Source organism: Falco cherrug, chromosome 5 (genome assembly GCF_023634085.1).
Source record: "Falco cherrug isolate bFalChe1 chromosome 5, bFalChe1.pri, whole genome shotgun sequence".
In the NCBI taxonomy this organism is placed as follows: Eukaryota; Metazoa; Chordata; class Aves; order Falconiformes; family Falconidae; genus Falco; species Falco cherrug.
Genome location: NC_073701.1, coordinates 24,207,373 through 24,229,732, shown reverse-complemented (window position 1 = coordinate 24,229,732; position 22,360 = coordinate 24,207,373). Strand labels below are relative to the sequence as shown.

The following is a 22,360-nucleotide window of genomic DNA, read 5'->3' as shown; positions in this document are numbered from 1 at the left end:
TTCCCCGCACAGCTGATAAGTTCCTTTTTCCCCAGAGGTGTTTCTAGCCACATTTACATTGTGACCTGGGCATCAACAGCAGCCTTAGAGACCTGGGCAGATACATTTCCATGAGATACTCTCTCAGAAAACACCTGCTGTGGGAGGTTGTCTCACCCCACTGCTAACACAGTGTTGCACCTTCGACTGCTTTGGCTGTGAGTTACACAGAGAGGCGCTTTGGAAAAATCTTTATAGTCATAGAAGAGCCTTTGTAGTAAAGAAAAGTTGTCTTCCCTCTCCCTGTGTAGCAGCTTCAGCCAAAGCACAGGCCATCTAGGGATTCCTGCTTACTAATCCTCTCCCAAGAAACCAGGAATGTTTCTTCTGCTCAACTGCTCACAGCAGAGGAAGGAAAAAGGTGATAATGTTGCTTCACTGTATCACTCCAACCTGCTGGATCAGCTAAATAGTCATGGCTTGGTTCCAAGGAGCATAACTTACATCACACATAATTCACATTTTACTCTCGGCAAAGTTAATGTTGAGCTTTTTGTATGAAAGGACATGTATATAGCTTTCAAATTCCATTGTAAAATTGCATATATGCTTGCTGAATTTTGAAAGTATTAAAAACACATTTTGGTTTGTTATACAAACAATACCGTAAGTGGTATAAAGTTTACTCTAAATTACAAATAGTGATTTTATAAACATCCTGTGTCCTACTTTATTCAGATTCCACTTGTGCTCTCGCTTCTGTATCATCTATGCGAAATTACTCATTTAGTTTCTGTAAAGAAATTCTCTGCCATGTTTTGCATTTAGTCATTCTAAATTACTCTATTACTTCAGAGTTTACCCTGTCTTCCTTCTCTGACTGCTCTTCCATTAGCTTGTTATCTTCCCCACCTGATTTATGTCATTTATTTTTAATTTGTAATCTTACGGGAATGCATAATGTATTTAAAGTTAAACAGCCCACTTCTGGTCTCTGTTAGAAATTAGAAATAACGATTGCAACAATTGATATCCTTCGTGTGCAAATGTATTTCCTGAGTTTAGTTGAGACAGTAATGGATATAGGGACTCTCTAAAATTATTACAATTTATCAAACTTTTATATTAAATTAATGTTTTGGGTGAAGATGAGAACTTAGGATCAGTGTCATAGTTTTTAAATACTGGATGAGGTCACAAACATTATCCATAAATTGACCATATCCATAATGCAACTATCCATTATTATTTGTGCATGGAATTGCTAATTTTAATTAAAATGTATAGTATCAATCAGTAATACTAACTATTCCTAACTTGAAAAGCAATATAAAGGGGAAAACATGGCTTTCAGGACATGGTCAAGTGGATTTTGTGTGTGTGATATGTCTCATTTCAAGCAGTTCCTACAAACAGATGGTGTACCAACCTGAGTTATTACCAAAATATTCCATGGAAATTTCTTTCCTGGAATATCTGACAGCAATTTCAGCACTAACAGGATTCTCCATGACTTCGTAATAAAGAAAACTAACAGAAATTTCTCTTGAAGAGAAGTAAGTAATGTGGAAAGAGTAGACAGGGCTCCAGCTCTGATCTTGAAATAGCTGGATGCGTGTAACTTCATCACGTCATTGAAGTACTTCCTGCGCTGGCCTTTCTTCTCTGTTTTGTGCTGTGCAGGTACAAAACCACAGCTGCCTGCCTACTCTCTGTCCCAACAGTTTAAAATTTTTGAAACTCATCAGCTAGGACATGTAAGGGAGGTATTTAAGATTTGCCTTGTAGACAGGTGAATTTTCCCTGTGTTTGTGGCAATGGGGTACTGCCTTGACTGAACGGGCAGAGTCCCTGTGGGGACACAGAGGTTTGGTACATCAGCAGAGAAAGCAAAGGGCAACGTACAAGCCCAGCATGAGGTGTGCATCAGAGTAATTCTGGCAGCATCTAGCAGTCCGGCTTCGAGAGAGTAAACTGACACCTTGGTTAATGCATTGCGGCTGAAACTAGAAGAAGTAGCTGCCTGACTCTTTTTCACAGTCCCTTTCAGGTGCAGAATTGTGGGTTGGTATGGATTAGGGTTGTGGGGTTTGCCATTATTGTGCATGCTTAGGTCAGTGGGGCCTGGCCCTAGCAGGTAGCCCTGTGTTACAGCCAGTGATTATTATTTGTTCTGCTTAGCCACAGTATAACAACTTTCATACACTATAGCAGCATGAATTTTCATTGTATAATGTACACCACAATTTACATGAACAGAAAACCATCCTCTGACTGAAATGACTGCTGCTGTTGCTGGAGGATGGACATATTATCTGCAAGTGCAGGATTTGCAGGAAAATATCTCCATTCAAACGCAAAGTACAACTTACTGGCATTTACTTTGTTCCTTCCTCTCATTTATATAATTCTGAAGTTCATTCATTACCAAAGAAATAATAATATTTCTGCTATTCACAAAGCTTAGAGATGCTCAGGAATGCCAGGTAAATCCCATGTGCAAAGTTATTTCAAATACATGGTGCAAGAGCCCTCAACAATTTTTTTCAGGGTTTTTTCAAAAGTGATTGTAAAATCTATCCAAATGCATTTGAATATATTTTAAAATATTTTTAAAGTTTACATTATTTTAAAAGACAAGACAGAATGTTTAATCTGAAATTTTACTTTAATTTTTAAATGCATGTGTTTTTAAATATTTTGGAAAAGCTAACATAAAACCAAAAATTTCCAGATAGAGCAAAACTATTTAAGGGTCTACATAATTTTTGTTTGTTTGTTTGAAGCTTGGCAGACTGGGATTTCCATATTCCTAACCCTTTCTTTTGGACCTTTTATAAGTCTGTAATTAGAAATAAAGGTTTGTATGTAATTGGCTGTCACTACTTCAAAAACGCACGTTTACGCTGCTTGGTCTGGGAAGATGCAAAAGCTCTTAACCATTTGCCTGAGATACAGTGTAGTTTAACTTGAGACAAAACAAAGGTTAAGATTAAATCAGATGAATTTTTTTGATGCTTATTTGTGTTACTAAATGTATTTTTCAGATTAACCATAGCCTGATCCAGAAACCCCTAAACTTTGTAAAAATGTAATTCCAGATCCCAGTGTTGTAGCCTTGTAGAAGTCCTGCAGTTAACTTCTTTTTTTTTGGTGCTGCTCTCATATTCTTTTTTCAGTTTTACTGTCCATAGCCTGAGATTAAACACTACTTTATTTTTGTTTGCCTTTTTTCATCACTGTTTTTGTGGAATTGTTAATGACAGGAAAATAACACTTTGGGGAGTAAGCCTCCTCCATTTAAATAAGTTTTAAAGGATCTTAGCTTAATATTTCCTTGTTTACATTATGGCATAAGCAAAGGCCACAAAGCTTCTGTGGAACAGCACCACAGTTCACCTAGTGTGCATATAAAACCATAGCATCCTATTAACAATGAAGTTATCTTCCCTCTGAACATCAATTAATCTTTAAATAAGTTCTAGAATATCTTGGACTAGAGAAGCACAATGCCAGCTACCTTCATGGTGAACCACTTGAGATTTTTTTTCACTGATGGAGTTTAACTATAAATGGAAAAGTATTTCTATCGTGACTTACTCTAAACCCAGGAAGGAAGGCAGCAGTGTTGAAAGGTGTCTGAATCTACTGCAGGTTATCTGCAATCTTCCATTCCCCTGAGATGCTGAAGGTCCTTTCTGTTCTTCTTTTGAAAGATAAAGTATGAATACTATGAAGCACTTCTGAGGTCCTTACTGTCCTTTACTTTCTGAGCTGTCTGCTTTTACTTGTCATCGGCCAGGCAAATATATCTGGCCTTGCCTTCTCTTTTTTGGTCATTTCTATGAGGCAAGTGCATGAATCTCCTCATATCCTCAGCTGAAAGTGCCAACAAAAAAAGGACTGTTAAAACTCCTCCATTTTTTTATAAAAACGGCACAGGGAAGATAACACCATTTTCATTTACATTAAGAAGAAGAAAATACGGGAAACCAGGAGCAGAATTGATAGTAATACTTTTGAAGAAACTTCCCTAAAATTTGGACTGCCAAACATCTAGGTGAATCAAGTTAAACCATGGTGAACGGGATGTTCCCCATTAAGGAGCTTGTCTGAATGAGGAGTGACGTATGCTGGTCACAGCTGTTTCTGAAAGGAATGACGTGAACGGAGATGACATACATGATACAGAAATGCTGCAACCAGCCACATAGTCAATTAAGATGTCTTTGTTTAAGTAGAAATCACATTATTAAACCTAGATGTTCTGAAGCTAGCAAACTCAACACAAGGCTATCATTGCTACTTTTTTTCAGACATTTCATCACAGACATCTGCCAGCCAGCTGTGTAGACTTTCTGTCTGCACTAATTTGCAAAGCACTGCTGGCCTTCAGCATTCAGAGCTGTCTCGTTTTGGGCTCTTGATGGTCAAAAACTTATTTCTTGGAAATGTTGTCTTCATCTGGTTAAGTTGGCTACTTTTCTTTGATTGCATGTCATTTATTTTAGCTTTGGCATGGGCTTATTTTGTTGGGCTTACCTTGATTTTATAAGGAATCTTATAAATACATAAATGCTGAGTAGTGCAGCGAGAAACTGGGACATCACCGACTTTGCATTACTGCCCTGCTGAAGACAACATCCTGCAGGATTCTCCCTCGTCCACCAACCTCCTTTCAGTTTTGAAGATTAATCTCTTTGAGCTGCTTCTATGTTGGATTATTTAATTGCTTTGTCCTTTCCTGGAGCTTCAGCTGGAGCATTTGGCTGGAACGCCGGGAGGAGGGATGCTGTTGGAGGGACGCTGGCCGGGCAGGTGGTGGTGCGGGACCGGCAGGGAGCCGGGCCCTGCTTTCCCTGCTAACACTGCCCTCTCCTGGTTCTCCTCTGGGCCGGGAGCGCGGCCCCTTGCAGGAGCCGGATGAAGAAAAGCAGAATGACATCGTTGGCTTCTTCTCCCGTTACTTGCTGTGCTGTCTCTCCCGGCCCCCACGACCTCCCACCCTTCTGATGAACGGCACCGTGAAGTCTTTGCGCTGGCCCGAGAAGCCAGGCAGCCCTGCCTCAGGATTCAATGCTTAAACCAGTCCTGTGAATGTACCTGCGGTTAGGGGCTTTGCAGGCTGCCTGAACCGCTGGGGTTTCGCTAGGCTGAGCAACCGGAGAGTCAGAAGTAGTCCCTGAAACCCACTCTCCTGGTTTTTAATCCAGCACTGCTCCTAGCTGGCTGTGCTGACTCTTTCAGTCCTGCTTTAGGCTTATCCATCCATTGCAAGTTTCCAACTAATAACTCTGCTAGGCTGTTGGAACCAGGCTAATCGCCTATCCACAGCGTGCTGTTCCTGAACCATTATGGGTTACTGTTGAATTCCCCCCCTTCTCCCCCGAGAGCCCTTACAGAGCCTGGAGTGCTCCCCTCCCTCTCGTTTTCCCCACTTCCCCGGCTCCGCAGAGCAGGATCAGGTTGCTTTTGTATTGTGATTCTTGGCATGAGCCCCTCTCAGATTCGTATAGCTGTTCTGTGAGTATGGCAGCCAGTAGGAACAAAGCACATAAGAACACATTAAACTAACATTCAGCACGCAAAGCCCAAATAATTTACTATATGCTACCCTGCCTAGTAAAGGGAATAGTGTAGCAGGCTTACCCTTTTAATTTCCTTTCTCTCACTTTTGTCTACAGAAGTCTGTACCATAACTTCCTTAAAAAGCATTTATATTTATTCTTTAGTGATTCTTGGGCTGTTTGGTTTTACACAGTATTTCTTGCAGTAACAATCTCCTATGCTTTGCTTGATGCCATCACTAAACAGAGACATACTGTTGTATCTGATTAGAATTCTGATTGTAGAAGTATAACCTTTCCCACTGTGCTGTGCTCTTACAGTGGTGAAATAATCCCTGTTGTCCAGCTGCCTGACAGTTCTCTCTTTTTAAAATCTACAACGAGCAGTGTTACAGAAGTACGAAATACAGATCAAGAAATGTGTATAGTGATGACCAGTTATCTCTTCAGGGACAAAAAATGCCAATTTGACATTCTTTCCATATCATATATCAACACAGTAGAGTTCCAATAAAAATATTAATCACTTAAGAATGAGAAATGTTACAGGACTGACATAATACTGGAAAAAAAACCAAATTTAGAAGAAGGTTCGAGTGTAGATAAGCTAGTTGCTACAGCTGCTCACAGTGACAAAGAACTTTGGATGCAGAAGCTTGCAATAAACTTCAGAATCCATCTAAGCGTATGTACGTGCTACAGATATGCTTGTCATATTCATAGGGTATATAATTTATTTGAAGAAAATCATATCATTGGAAAAACAGAAAGAGTTTTTTGATTATATAGTATGTGAAAGAGTTATCTGCTTGAAAGCTTATCCAATCTGCATAGCTATGTCATCTGTCTAGTAAGAGATGCTGCTTCTTCTTGTTCTGTTAGTTCTTTAGACCACTGTGAGTACAGTAATCCCTAAAATGTTTGCACAAATTACAGCCTTACTTGAGATTCTGCACAGTTCACAGGCTAGCATGGATTTTATCGGTTGCTGGACGAATAAACAGGTTACTGAAGGCAGATGTTTCCTGGTCTTCATTAAGACTCAGTGGGCCCCTAATTCTGGCAATGGCATTAGGCTTGGACCTAAAGACTATGTTCACATACACTCCAAAATGTTGCGTGGCATGGTTTGTAACACTTGTTGGAAAAACAGTTAATAGACTGTAGACAGAGTGAATAAGATAAAGTTTTGAAGTTCCATGTCCTGTTCTGAGCCGATTATAGTAATCTAACCAAAGAATGATCCAACAGGAAATGCAGAGTTAGTAAACAAAAATTGTGTAGGTTCCACCATAATGGTGTATAGTCATCTTACGACTGAGTTAGGAAGCACAGTTTCTGAAAATTAATAATTCCACAGAAAAATCAGAATTCTGGTTCACTGGGTGTATTATGTATAATTATATAATATTCCTACTGATTTTGTATAGGAGATAATTCTGAAGTAATGACCTGTGAAACATCCTGTTGTTCATGAATAAAGGTCAAAGTAGTTAACATACTGGCAAAATGCTGTAGCGCTTCTGGAATACAGTTGCTTTCAGAAAAGCATTCTACAGAAGTTTTTCTTATATTTGTCATAGAACAACTTATGCAGGAGTAGGTAAGCCAGTTAGTTTTCCCATGTAGACATGGCCTTGACTGGGAAGGTCACAAGCCTGGTCATGTAGAATGAAGAAGTGAAATAAAGAGAGAGGAGAGCATTCAGTTTCTGGTGAGGGAATCACCAAGGGAAGGTGCTGATCGTGGAACTGCCCAGCATGTTTCACCTCTGCAAACTCCCTTTCAAAAAGTGGTGGTTTATCTTAGCGCAGAGCCTGCTGGGCAGACTTTGTTACACAGTGAACACATTTAATAGCAAAGAATGACCATGTCTCTGTGTGTTTCTTGCAGCTTCGTGATGAGTTAGAAAAGGGCGAGAAGGAAAGTGCAGAGCTGCAGGAGTTTGCCAATGCCATCTTACAGCAGATAGCAGATCACTGCCCGGACATCCTGGAGCAAGTCGTCAATGCACTTGAGGAGTCATCATGACCTCGGCCACTAGCCCCACCGGAGCAGCCCACCAGTGGCCAAGCCCAGTCAGTCCAAGGAGCCATGAGAGGGGAGAGGAATGTGAAAGACAAAAAATGGAATAGAAATTTCTGGTGCACCTTTTACAAAGAAAACAAAAGAAAAAAAAAAAAAACCTCTAAAAACTAGATGCTCTCTAGGTTCTTCCAGACTATGATTAATCAGTCATGTTTTCATTCAATTTCTCACTGCCTTTTACTTTAGAATCCAATTCCCTATTGACTTTGTTGGTGGTGACATTTGGATACAGCTAAGCAGAGCTCTTCCAAGTCTACTGAGCAAAGAAGAGGGGATCCACTGAACACAAGCAGCATTAGTTCTCCACGAGGTTGCAGTAGGGTAGCCCTTGCCTTTCATTCATTTATTGCTTTTTTCTCTCTCCCCACCCCACCTCCCAAAGCTGAAATCCTGAATTTCATAGTGCTAAAAGCAAACTTGAGTGTGCTCTGATAATGACTTATGCCTGGCCAGCATCAGCTAGCTAGCTCAGGTCTTGCTATCTGTCTCAATGTTTCTTACGTTCTTAAATAACAGAGAGAGGGGAAAGTTTCCCTATTTCTTCCTGTTTGTCGCTTCATCTAGCAGCTGGGAAACAAGGTAGGCATACTGGTACTTTCTGTTTACTTTGATTTTTATTGTTCACTGATCTGACTCTGAAGTGCTGAGTGGAGCATTTTTTCAGGTAACTGTTTTCATCTGTTGGTTTCTTGGACTTTTTAGCTGAGGTTTCTCATCATAGTTCTGTTTCTCATTTTTATAGAGAGCTCTCTCCCTTCGAGCAGGTGTGGTCAACAGGTCAGCTTCCAGCTTTAACTTGTATAGCTTGTCCATTGCCAACTTTTCAAGCCATAGCTTCGTGAACACTAGCTGCCACCAGAGTAGTCTTAGCCATTTTGTAAATGAAAAAATTGCATCATTTAGCTTGAAAGTGTGATTTTAAAGCTGTTAGGTAAATTGGTAATATAGTTCTTACTATAATGATAATTTAATTTATTTTGGTTTAGCTTAGGTTGACGAAGAATGAATTTGAGTTGAGAGCAATAACCCATTCTTATAAAGAGAGCATCTCTGCTGGAGTTGGCACCCAGCTGAGTTGATAGGTATAAAATCACAGCTTTAGTTAAACCAGTGCAATTCTTACATGTATATGAGAGGCCTTAGTCTCATTCCCATCCATCTTTGACACTCGTTAAAGCCCCTGCTGATAGGTAGTATGACCTGAAATAGCAGGTCAGTTTGTCGTTGTGGTAGAAAGTCAGAATCCTATTTTATGAGTAGGACTTGGGTGTTCGTTCTTGGACTATGCATTAATGGGGAGACACGTTTTTTCCTGGCTACCATTGGTTATGTGTGTCTGGGGGCATCTGCAGGACAGAACCCTTTAACACGTCCCCATGTGCTCCTTAAAGGAGTTGTTCCCCTTCAGCTTTCTCATATTACTTAAGAGATGAGGGGAGGGTGAAAGGAGACCAAATATCAACACAGCAGTGGAAGAAAACTTAGTTTTCTAGTCACTAGCTAATTATGAATTCTCTCAGTAAACCTCCCATTCAGAGCCTGCAGTGACTTACTACATTTTGAGCTCAGTCCCTAAACTGTTATGCTAAGGAAAATGTTCCAAGCACTTTCAGGAAAACTGCATTTCTTACACCTTTCAAATCTGTAGCACAGCTCCCCTGTAGGTCTTTCATGCCTTATTTTTATCTTTAGAAGTGACCAATTGCTTCCAGTAGAAGGGAAATCAGCAAAAGTTTAAGGGAAATGTACCATCTTTTTTTCAAACAAGCACTGAAAATGGGGTAAAACTGAAACCTTAAATACCTGTAGACTGTTGAAAATGATCTGATTTTTAAAAAAATCACATCCCAATTCATTCTACCGTAATGATTCAGCCGAATGAACTAGACCCATAACCGTGGCGATCACTAGGAAGAAGTATGTACGTCTCCAAAGAAGAGGTGACTCACGCCTTTTCCATGTTTTGAACTGCCAGTGCTTTGCAAATCAGGAAATGTAGCTTTAGTTCTTGCTGTGGTAGCAGTCTGTGCCTGAAGCTTTTTTTGTCATGGGTGAGGAGAGTAATGGGAACCCGAATGTGTGCAAGGGGGGAACGCCGGAAGGCGCGTAGACAGTGACTGTACGTACCACTGAGCCGTGCCTCACCCCAGAACCACCCCTTTGGTCCCATTATTTGAGTCAGCACATTTCGATAGGAGCTGTTGTTTTGAAATCTTTCCTCTTGCTTTTTCTTCATCACCCCTAATTACTCACTCAAGGAATTTAATGCCACCTGTAAAAGCATCAGAGCCATCAGCCTAACATCATCACACCACTGCCACCACTCCTGACTATCTCATTAACTTATATGGTCAAATCTCCAGCTGCCCTGGTTCCCTGCTGTAAAACAATCCCTCCTCTGTGAGAAGCTGTGGAATTCCCCTTATCGATGGTTCAAATGACTCCTGCTTGTAAACCTCTCACTGAGATGCTCCTTGATAGCGTTTCTGCTGCAGGCAGGGGGAGGGGATGGGAACGAGGAGTGGCCACTTCAGGCTATCACTTCAGTTCCCTTGGTTTACTGCATTGCCCACACAGGGCAGGAAAGTGCTGGTTCTTCTGTCTTTAACTCAGCCTGTGGCTGCGTTTCTAGAGTGGAAAATGCCCCAGCCAAAGACACGGTGCTGTCATGACAGCATGTGCAGCATCCATGCGTCAGCAGCCAGGTGAATCTCCCTGTTTACACATCTCCCGGCCTCTTCCCTGAGAGGATTTGTGAAGCCTGGCTAGTTTTCATGCTGGCCATTTGGTCTTTTATCTCCCGGCCACACACCTGCTGTTCCTCCCATCTGGGTTGTTGGGCCTTTGCAATTTTTCTCGTTAACAGCTGTTATCTTCTAGGTCTTCTAGGCTTCCCATCTTAAACATCAATCTTAGACCTCAATAAAGTGCTTTCAGGGAGAGAGCAGATCTCATTTAGGAACAGACTTGATCCGACTTGATCTCCATTGAACTGTTGCAGGCAATATCGCTGATCCTGTGTCGACCGAGGTCTTGTCGTGGTGAATAGCTGGAGGAACTATGAGATTTGGGAGGTGCTGCTGGCCACAGCGTAATGCTGAACGCGACCAGCGAAAGCTTTTTCTTTTTGCTTGTATGGAGTGCCGCACCATGGGCCTTAGGGCAACAAAGGCATTTTGCTATCATAACCCATCATGAAATTGTTTATCAGACACATGGCAGAAGGGCTGTATCTGTGCACATACTGCGATGCTCATCCAGTCACCTGACCCACCACTGCTCTTTTAAAACCTTATACCCGAGTGTCAGCGGCCAGGCAGATGCAGTTTCCTAGCACAGTGGTCCTGCAATGCAGCAGCTCTCGGAAATCAGGGGCCCTTCCCAGAGAGCCCGGGGAAACTTGCTTTTTCTTCTCCTGGTGAATGAAGTTCTGTTTGCCATGGGAGCTGTGAAAGTTTTTTCTTTCAAGCTGTCATCTGTAGAGAAACTGAAAGATGTAAGGACTTAAGGAGCTGTCTGTAGAAAATTAAATAGATCATTTTAGCTGGGTTTGGGCTAAAAACCAACTGAAGCCTGAAGCCCATGTACAGTGTAAAAGCTGACACCCCAACCACGCTTGTTCATGATATCCATGAGTTCAAGTATATATTTTCCTCTGAATCCAGCCTCATGTAAAACACTAAAAGGATGTTACAACACTAAAATTGCAGGGCGAGGGCATGAACACTGTTTGTGATTGGAAGAAGAATTGCCTGGCATGCTCCCAAATGAAGCTCTAAGCTTCTAGTGTTCTCTCTCATTTTGACTGCCTCTAACCAGTTTTCCCTCTAGAAAATGCCAAACCCTCTTTGGAGTATCTGATTTTTGCCAAGTCCGGGGGACAGAAGGTGAAGGTCTGACGTGATGCACAAAACTGTGTGTGCCGTTTCTGGTTGCATGGCTGGAATATCCCTTCTCTAGCAAATTTTCTGGTACTTTGGGGCTCTCGGTATTTTGCACAAGGGAGCAGTTATGTCATAAATCTCGTAGACATAACCCTGGTTTTTGAAGCAAAAGGGGAACCTCTTTTCTTTCGCCCTGTAATTCCCACCCATTCTGCTGCTAGTGCTCCATTTGTTGGGAAATTTTGACATCTGATAAAGGTTGACAGGGTTAAGTCCCCACTGCTGTACTAATTGCCAATCGTTTCCACTGGTGGGATCTTTACAAAGGATGTAGAGCAGTCACGCACTGATACCATTTTAAAGCAAAAATTTCACTACGTAAGTAACACATGTATTCCTCAAATGACTGCGATGAAATGTAAAAGGGAAATAGTACAATCAAGGCGTCTGATATTTAAAGGAAGCCTTTACTCAGCTCAACGCCTGCACTGAAAGGGGAGCTGGAGAGGGCGCAGAAGGCTGCGGATAACTAACACTGCCCCAGCGAAGCTGGCGGGGTGGGGAGGGCTGGGCACGGGGCGTCGTGGGGCATCGCGCCTGGCGAGGCCAGCTCTGCCAGCCCCTCTTGTCAGCACAGCGAGGAAAAGGAGTGTTGGGGGGGGGGGGTTTAAATGAAATAATGTTTTTAATTGTTTTTTCCACATAAATGGAAGGAACCTTACACAACAGCAGATCCTTCTGAACAAAATGGCTGTGTCTGTTGACTATTTTTAAAAAAAGAAAAAAAAAAAAGAAAAACTCTTTCAAAACTTTTTAGTGTCAAAAGCATAAACACAGAAATCCTGACTTTTTCCAGTGTGTGTGGTGAGTGCTGTAACCCCGTCATCAGTATCTCTCCTGACTTTTTCAGGGGTGTTTTTTTCCTGTTTTGTTTTCTGCTTGTCGATATTGTCTGTGTGGTCCTAAGGCTGGGGCAGTTACCAACGATGTGTGTCTGTCGTCGGATTAAAAAAGATAGTAGTAGAACTGAAAAAGATGTGTTTTAAAAAATATATAAAAATAAATTTCATCAAAAGGAATTCAAGTAAAGGCGCAACAAAGCCATGACTCCTCCTCTCGGGATTGTATGGAAAAGGATTTGTGGGCTTATAAACAGTTGCCTTTCACAGGCTTTTGAGGTCCAAGGCAGTTTGGCCTCTTAGGAAATGTTACAAACCCTGTATAAATTCCTGCTTTCCCAGGTTTATACTGTACACGTATAATACAGAAATGGGCAGAATGACACAGTATTTTGGAAATCAATCTTCTCTGGTCACAGTTATCAACACCAGGTGTCCCTTAAGACAGGAACCACTGATGTAAATGGGCCAAATGCTTTGGCCAAATTTTCCCTGTCTTCTCAGTCACACTGGTCAATACCAGGGACACATGCAAGTGCAGATCGGCTGGTGCAGGTAGTTGTGTGTAGTTCCATTATTAAAGTTTCATTTCTTTGTGTCCAGTATCGGTCACACAGCTCAGCAGGTTGTGGTACAGGAAAAAACTAGCAGCCACCTTCTGCTGCGGTTGCATCAACAGCTTGCAGTGCTTCAGAGGAACAACATGAGGCTAAACTGGCATGTAACATAAGCAAAAAACCCCACACAAATCGCTTTACCTATGAGACTAGGTAAAGAATTTCATTAAATGAATGTATTATATTAAATTTATCATACGCTGTTTGTCCCTGCTTTGCACTTCTAGTTTGGATCTTGAAAATCAAGCCAATTAGTTTTGCTTTTAACAGATATTTCCACTTAGGTTCTCGGTGTTTTGGTGGGGTTTTTTGTTCAAAACATTGTTTTTCCATTTGGAAACTGGCAACAAACGGTTCTATCAGTCATGTGTACTCGTATTTGTTATAAAATGTGGTTCTCTAAAAGCCAAATTTGAGCCAGATTTTACAGGTAGACATCGCTTCTTTAATCCACCCCATCTTCCCAGCTCTCCGTGGACATGGCCAAGTCTCTGTCCTCCCTGCCTGCCCAGGGGCAGCTGCATTTGGCCCTTACTGACACACTCATTACAGTGTATCTGGGGATGCTTTAGTGGCAGATGCCTTTATCTGTTCAGATGCTGAAAGAGGTTGAATCAAACGGGACCACAAACAGGGGAATAATTTCTGTGCTAGCTCAACATGCTGCTCCAAGCCCACTAAACTAAAACTGCCGTTTCCCTCCAAGTCAGTAAATGAGGAGAGCCACACACGGTTCGCAAATCATTTGTGGGGTTAAAAAAGCCTGTGGGTTGCTCCATCCACTCCACAGAGTCAGATCCCTCATTTGCTTTGGAAGAGACATGTTGCACTTTAGCAGAGGGGCAGACAGGCTTTGGGGATGGGATCTAGTGTACTTGAATTCCTTTTTGAAATAACAGCAGCGGGAGACATTGATGTCTGTGATGCAAGTGCGCACGCTGCCTTCAACTTGTATGTGTTTTATTGCTGGAGTCATGTTACTGACAGAATAATGAAATTGCAAAGAAAATGTGTTATATTCAACTTTGCCTTGATAATATAAACACTTTGTTCATTTTTTTTTCTTCTTTTTTTATTCACAGACTAAGTTCATCAGGAAATTATAAAATTATTTAAAAATTCTGTGCCGTGTCTTCATTTCGATGAATTTTGGTGTGTCTTGCTCGGTGTCCTCTCCTGCGTGCGCAGGGGCAGGGGGCAGGTAGGAGGGCTGAGTGGCTGTGTGGCTGTTCCCTGACACCAGGCTTGAGGTCCCATGTGTTGCCCACCTGCACCATTGGAACAACCCTGCTGGGGGTCCCGGCTGCACCGCCTGCCTGGCAATGCTCATGGGCATCGCTGGGACTGCGTGGTGAAGGTGCAGGGCTGTCAATCACAGAAGTGTCCCAGTTAGCCCAGGACTTCACAGGTCAGGTAAGTGGAGATACAGCAACTGTGTTTGCAGTCTGCTGTTTCCTTCACCTCTCTCCTGCCTGTTTTCCAAGTAAATGTGACTTAAACATTGCTATTGAGTGACTGACTCCCAGATGAGCATCCACTGTTGAGTCAATGTTGGGATCACATCTTACGGAATAATGTCCCTGGAAAACCTCACTGTGCAAAGGTCAGAAAGGCCGTCCTACAGAGTGTATTTCTGGTGAGACCCAGACGTGGGTCCTGTCCCCATGGGAGCAGGGGAGCGTCACTGCTTCCTGACGTAAGATGAGCCATGCCCCCTGCGATGCCGGAGGAAATGGGCTCTACCCGGTGTCCAGTCTCCAGCCGCGTTCTGAGGACATGGGAAATTGCCTGAGAAATGTCACCGTAAAAATCTTATTTTTCTGGCGTTTTTAACTGTTCTAAAGAGAATAGCATTGCAACATAGGGTCCCACTGGTAAAACAATGTCCATGTTAAACACACTCCACCAGATTCGCCACAGCTGTCCTGAAGCCCCAGCGGACCAGACCTCCCCAAGTCGAGACACTTTCAAACCAACTTCTCTCTTAAAACCTCTCCATTTCTTCCTCCTTTGGTCTGTCTGTGCAACCAGCTTTTCTCTGGGCTTTCTTGCTGGCCTTGTCCCTTCTGCTTTCTGTAGATATATCAGTTCAAGGGGCTCTTAAGATCCTGACTCGCTGTTTCCATGTGAATGACTTCATGTGTGACACGAACAGGCATCCTGATCTCAGTGCTTGGACGTTCCCCTCCCTCTGCTAATTGGGGTTCGATCACTTGGGCTTCAATCGGGCATCTGGAAAAAGGATACGTGGGGATTAAGGGTCTCGGGAGCTTTGAAAGGAAGAGTCCATTGGCCTTTTGGTTCCCAGTCTGTTTTATGTTTGCTTGAGCGTCTTTGGCTGAGAAGGGGATTCGTGATTCCCGTCAGGCCAGGGTGTGCCTGACTTTTGCAGCACAGTCCAAATCAGCTGAATGAAACCATTATGTTATGCCACATAACTTTAACCAATTGCTGTACAACAGGGTATATGTCGTTCTGAAAGCAGCACAAATGCCATTTCTGAATGGCTTGTCCTTCCGAAAGAGGAGGACAAGTGAAAGGCAAGAGTCGCAGCCAGCGCCAGCAGGAGAGCACATCTGCAGGGAGAGCAGCACATCTGCAGGCAGAGCTGAACCAAGCTGCTTCAGCCCACACCAGCTCTGGCTGCTTGGTGTGTTGTACTGCCGTATCCCCACAGGCTGACTCACATTTTGGATGGCCCATAACAATAACACAGTTCGCACTACAAAGCAAAGATGCCAAATCCCTTTTGTGCGTTATCAGGTTACATTTTATGCATTGTGCAGTAAAACACAACAAGGCATCTGAACAAAACTGTCCGTGCTGACTGCTGCTACTGTGACACAGAACAGGCAAGAGAGCAGTGGAAACAGCAAATGGTCAGCCCTGGGATCAAACGCACACAAATGTAAAACATTTTCCTTTGTGCACATTGCAAAGATGGGGTCATAAGGGTGTGTGGAGCCCCTGTGTTACTCAGGCTCCCGATTAAACATGGGCCTTCTGCAGTATTATAGCCAGGATGACTTTGTAAAACCTGCACTGGTGAGGGAAACTGGAAACTACATCAGCAATCCACTGGGAAGAGCAACATAATTGCAATCTCCTGTTTCCAACAGGATCTGCTGCATTTGTGCTATACAGATGCCTCCTGCTTATGTGGACTGATGCTATAGGGATGCATCAGCTGTACCACTGCAGGATTACCCAAAACAGTAATTACAAACCAACTGCCTGTGCTAATGAAGTGATCTGCATATGATTATGTGACCTTTAGACTGGGACTTTGAGATATCAAGTAGCCACTCTTCTCACTGGGCTTCAGGATGGTTAGAAATCTTGGGCAAATGGCCAAAGTTCTCTTTTTTACCGTCTTTAAAAACCCTTAAACTCAAGAAAGGGCATATGCCCTGGGAAATTAAATGTATTGTATTTCATAGAATTAATTGCAAACAATTTTTTTTTTTGCTTATCAAGCAAACAGACCCATACACTTTATGTTGGTAAGCTTTATTTCTGAATATACTGATGATCTATTATAAAGCATAAGTGGAATGGCTGGGACCTGCTTGGGTGTAGCTGTGGGCTTACAGCAAGTGGTTCTCTGGGTGTGGGCTTTGAATCCAGCTGGTTTTAAGTACATGATCAGTATCTTTTCCCAATGGTTACCACTGCAAACATTAAAACTGTTCTAGATGAATGACTATGAAGTTAAATACTTAGGCCCAGGTTCTGCAGCCCATTTGAGTGAAAGTGTCACTTCAGCAGGAATTCAGTTCCAGGAATATCTATGGACACAAACCTTGTGACAAGGCAAGTTAAAAAACATTTGGTTTCTTTACGTATTGGGGAAAAAGGATGAGTTGCAGCTGTAGCTCCAAACCCCTCCTAGAAGGATTTTTGTTCAGCTTTAAACCCTTCATTTTCTGTAAGGGCACACCATTTTGGAGAACCACAAGTCTTGGAATGTATATGAACTTTCTTAAACTCTCTTATACAATGCATAGAAACTGATTTTAGCTTTAAACATATGTCATCTTGTAGCCCAATGTATTGATGTATACGTGTGCACATACCTGTATGTGTGTGTGTGCCCATCTGTGTCATAATATACAAATATATACAGCTGCACACTAAAAGCCATGTTTCAAGCTTGCAATACTAAACTTGCAATGCCAAAGTTCTGAAAATTAGAAAATCTACATGACTAGTAGGTCCATGATGCAGTTTTCAGTGATGCATTTATGTAACTGGTTTTTTGCTAAACCCTTCCTTCATTAAGCGTGCAGGATGAATGGATTGCTTCAAATCAGTAATTGCATAAGCCCTAGCATTGCTGCCATCCATGCTTCTTCCAAGACCATCAGTTCTTTGTTGCAAGCCTCTCATTACTTTGATTCTGTAAATTTTCCCACATAGTAGTGACCGCTTAGACGTCAAGGGCTGCTCCTATAAAGAAGGAATTGCTCAGAGCCCTTTCGTATTTTTCAAGAGGCAGAAGCTCATATCTGCTCTAACATGCCTCCAAAATGAACCTAATCCTGACATTTGGGAAGACACAGAATTCAATTCCACAGCCCACAAGTGCCTGGAGCAGGGGATTTGGTCTAGCACAGCATACTACATCATTCACATCCTCAGCTAAATTTGAGTTCATCTCTTCTATCTGTACATGTGTTCCTTTCTTTAGGTTGACAAGAAAGATCATGTTATTCCAGGGATATGTGCATCTAACACCTATTTGGGTACGTGGCTCAGTTTATATTTGCAAGCGTCAAAATGCAATCTAGTTCCCTTTAACCATACACTTGCATTAGCCCAAACCTTCAGTTTGTTTCTGTGCTCGTCCCCCTCTCTTGACTGAGTTATCTGACCCTTCCCTACAAAACACCTGCCAAGGCCACACAAAACATCTGCCAAGGCCACAAAGCACCTGCAGTTCAGCAGTGCCTGTGAGCAGACCTCCACTTCCAACTTCACACCTACAGCACAGACCAGCGTTGCAATGACTGCAGCTCATGCTGCTGCTCCCAGGCACTTCCACATGCGACACATCTTTGAACTTCAGTTGCCCCCACTTATTTCTAATGGGTTAAATAATGGAAGCCTTCATCTAGCAAAGAAGGCTTCTGTTTATTCAGACACACAGCTGGATGTTAACTATGAGCAGGCACCATAGGAAGCAAAGACTGCCTAAGGCTCGTTAGAGAGTCAAAGATGTAGAGGGAGATATGGTTTGACATTAAAGTGGAGGTAGCGATGTGCTTCCTCTGTTCTTCCTTATTGTCTGCAAAACACATTGACTTTCCCAGCCAGGTCATTCCTGGCAGCAGCACAAGTCTCCCACAAAGTCCTGTGTAAGACATTTAAGACTCTACCTCTACCTGACAGAGTGACTGATATATCACCGAAGGGGCATGTGTTTGCAGGCACTTGAAGGCTGCAGTTGCTAAGAACTGCAAGATGCTGTGTCAGATACCTAATGGCTTGAAGGACACATGCAATACATGCCCATGGGATTTAAAGACGGAGTGCAAAATGCAGAAGGAGATAAGTTTGATTTCAGCATCTCATCTTTTCGTCCCCATGTGACTTCAATCAGCAGTTCATGCCATCCTTCTATGAATTAATTTAGCCTTAACAGTTACTATGAGCATTTTGGTGGTAGTAGTCATCAAAGTTTGAGAAAGCAAAGAGTGCAACTACTAAGGATATTTTGAACTATTGCCACTTTTGCTGATACCCTCCATTGCTGTAAAGTAGCATATTTTGGCTTCAGGTATGTTTTCCCAATCCAAATGGTAACCGTTTAAGGTTGTTTTCAGAGGGAGATGGAGCTCAGCAGCAGCCAAGGCAGGAGCAGCTGGGCAGCTCCATAGGCTCATGGCACCCACTGAAGCCAAAGAGGCTCAGGTGTCTGTAGGGAAGGCACTTTATGATTACTACCATGGGTAAGATCAAACATGCAAGTTACTTCACCTGGTCCAGGCAGCTCATAACCTGAGCTTGATACTAAATGTTAAAACCCCTGGGAGACGCTTTCAACCGAAGCAAAAACCACTACGATTTTTACCAGAGACTAAAACCTGCCCTCATTTCTCCTCATAGGAAACATGGGTTTGTGTTGGGTTACTGTGGGTAGGGGTCAACATAAAGGTCTGGCCAAAGACTGCAGTCAGTGGTGGCCTTTGCCTGTGCTGTGCAGAGCACACCCAGGGCAGGCTGGGCTTCTTAAAGGCTGACGTTCAGTAGAAGGCAGGTGTTAGATCGCTTGGTTCTCCTTCTGCAGTGCCAGAAATGGATGTCTTCATTGCTGCTTTCTCACCTGATCTGATGCAGAGGGGAAAACCCAGCAGTACTGAGTGTATACACTGTATGTGCTGTATAATTTTGACTCTGATGAGGAGTTCATTTGGGGGACTAATCTCTTGTGCATAAATCCAGCAGAAAGACACTTGTGCGAAATATCCTCTTTTCTCTTTTTTTTTTTTTGTTTTTAAACGTTTTTTAGCAGAATGCAGCTGAAGTGAACAAAAGTAGTAACAGGTTTGTGCGGAGCTTGGCTCTGTTCCCAAGATGTCCTCTTTACTGTGCGTGGTACAACTGGTGAATACTGTTGTTTTTACAGACTCTCAGGGCTCCAAAGATGTAAAATGAAGCAGGATAAGTGGGAACTCACGCTGGTATCTTGATTGTCTGCATAAGAGGAGGCCCTACAACAGGAGACTTTATGGAAAACCAAGAATCTCCACTGAGGATGATACAGGACCGTGGCATACTCAGCTGACATATTTGCGTTGGGCTAAGAGCATGCATACTGCCAATCACTAAAGCTCAGCTAACTTGCAGCAATCTGTTAAGCAGTAGTAGATTTTTTTTTTAATCTTTATTTTTTAATTCAGAACAGTTAAATATGAAGGGTTTGCTGGTTGCTTTGGACCACCTGCAAAGTTATCCAACAGGCGTGGTGAATGCAGGAACTGCTGCCCCAGAGCACATGGTGCTGCTGGTCCTTCAAGAGGAGACGGTAGGAATGAAGTTGCTCAAACTGCTCTGGCTTCTGCACAGTCCTTTGTGACCACTTCTAATATAATACCGTATGGTCTCTATTTTTCCTGCCCCAACGACATGAGGAATGTGAAACAGTTTTGAGCACAGATAAAAGACACTCTTTCCCCTTGTGTGTTTAGGCCGCCATTCAAAATCCTCCATCACTGCAATGACGTTGCAAACCACAAATTGTGCTTCTTACCAGTGCCCTCTGAAGGGTCCTCTCCTGTGGGTTTGGCAGCAACACAACACCTGGAATCCAGAACAGATCCCTCACTAGACCCAGGGGAGGAGAGGTACAACATCCTGGAGGAACCCCAAGGAAATGGCAGACCTGGGATTTATCAGCAGAATATAATGCATGTTCACAGCTTCCATCAGAAATCCATGTCCACAGCCATCCCTGGCGTGGCAGGGAAGGATTAATGTTTTCAAACACCCACTCTTTGTCTGTAACCCATGGTTCCTCATGGACCCAAGGAGGGTTTTGGCTGCTCACCCAGCCCATGAGCCCAGTGTGCCAAGGAGAGGCAGCAGCTGCTGGCGTCACACTGAGCTGCAGGAACAAGCACTTTGCCGAACAGTGGATGCTGGAGATGCAGTGCAACTAATGCAGCACCAGCCCTCGCAATCTCCCCCCAGCAGCCCAAGTTAGGCACAATGACTTCAAGGTGACAGTGAAAGGCTGCTCCTCACCCTTAGAGGCTTTAATTTGATCCCTTTCTTAATGAAGTGGTGACTCCTGAAAACAAGAGCGGTAACACAATGATTTATGCTCATCTGTCAGAAGAGCAGATCAAAGCTATCTAGAGAGCTGCAGACAAGTATCACCATGGATGACCTGGCGGCTTCCTTTGTGTGAAGTGACAGACCGGAGCATGACTTCATTTGGAAACCAGTCTTAGATCCATACAGCAAAGTCACTCAGCCTAACGCTGACCCAGAGCTTTCCTCTGTGTTTGCTTACAGCTGAGTAGTGACAGGGGTTAGAGACGATGACGCCAACTTTCCCTGTTTTTGTTTTTCTGGTAAGAGACCTTATTCAGCACAACAGTATCGCTACGTGTGCAATCTCAAGATGATATCTTGGCAAGTCTGGACACGACAAAGACCTTTGGGTTGTGTCGCTGCAGGGTGTGTGGCAGCCTGGCGCTGTGCAGCAAGGGTGTCACGGATCATTTGGGAACCTCTGTAGATGTGTGAGGCATAGCAATCGCTTCATGCCCAGCTTGGAGCCAAACCTGACTGGATCCCTGCCATCCAGGTGTCCTGAAGCACATCTTCACCATAGCGCTGACACCATTAACTACTAACATCTTCTCAACAAGGAAGAGCCAAGGAAATGTAAGAAAAGGTAGAGAGCAAAGCAACCAAGGACAGTGCCAAAGGCCAGCTCCCCTCTTGCCTTCAGCAGAGCTCTGTTGGCATGTACCAGCTGCAGCTCAGGCTTCTAACGGGAGTACGGGTACCTGGAGGTTTAGCTGCTGTGTGCTTGGGAAGGTTCCCATAACTCACTGACAACGAACGATGTTGCGACTCCCAGCGCCTAATTTTATATACTTGTTAAGGATGAAGACAGACAGATCTGGGCCCTCTGCACCACGCAAGAGCTCGTTCACTTTCCACAGATCTCTGTGCACAACATTATTCACGCTACTACAAAAGGGATTATATGCAAACCGTATCTTGAAGGGTGTTGAACACAGCAGTACAATCTTCCATGATGTTTGGTTCTTCCAAACACAGTCCCTGAAGCCTTGTGATGCAAAGAGGGTCTCCACCTGCATTTACAAAAGAAAGAATTCCATCTCCCATTGCTGGAGGGAAACAACGAATATTGTAGCTTCAGTGAACACTAAAGGCTCAGAAACAAGAATCAAATCCACAAAAAAATCCACTCCTCCCTGAGTAAAAAACAAGATCTTATGCATGTGAGCAAATATGTTTTGGGGCACCAATTGAGATGTCTTTAGGTTTTGTGGGATTTTTTTTATTTGGTTGGGTTTTGGGGGGAGTTTTTCTCTGGGTTTTTTTGCAGGTGCGTATAATTACAGTCCCAGGACATGTTGAAGCATTTAGTGATTTGGCTTAACTTCAGATACCACAAGTGGTGTTAGCAGGTAGGTGCTCTGCACATCCTGAAAAATAAGTGTCTCAAGCTGAGAATTCAGAATCATGACTTAAGGATGTCAACCACAGAAAATGCAGAACACATACACAATTAGACTTAAATTATATGGGGGAACTCCATGTCTTTAATTTTACCTTTGCAAGAG

The 22,360-nt window shown here is 43.0% G+C and overlaps 1 protein-coding gene across 3 annotated transcripts in view; it reads left to right on the top strand.

Annotated features, from left to right (window-relative positions):
* The window catches only part of ERC1 (ELKS/RAB6-interacting/CAST family member 1), a 304,473-nt gene extending 290,317 nt beyond the window's left edge, over window positions 1–14,156 (top strand). For all 3 annotated transcript variants that reach the window (XM_055711657.1, XM_055711655.1, XM_055711653.1), the window contains one exon: window positions 7,440–14,156. In XM_055711657.1, coding sequence (XP_055567632.1) covers window positions 7,440–7,577 — 138 coding nt within the window. In that variant the 3' untranslated portion in view covers window positions 7,578–14,156. The remainder of the gene's footprint in view (window positions 1–7,439) is intronic.
* Window positions 14,157–22,360: the final 8,204 nt, after the last annotated feature.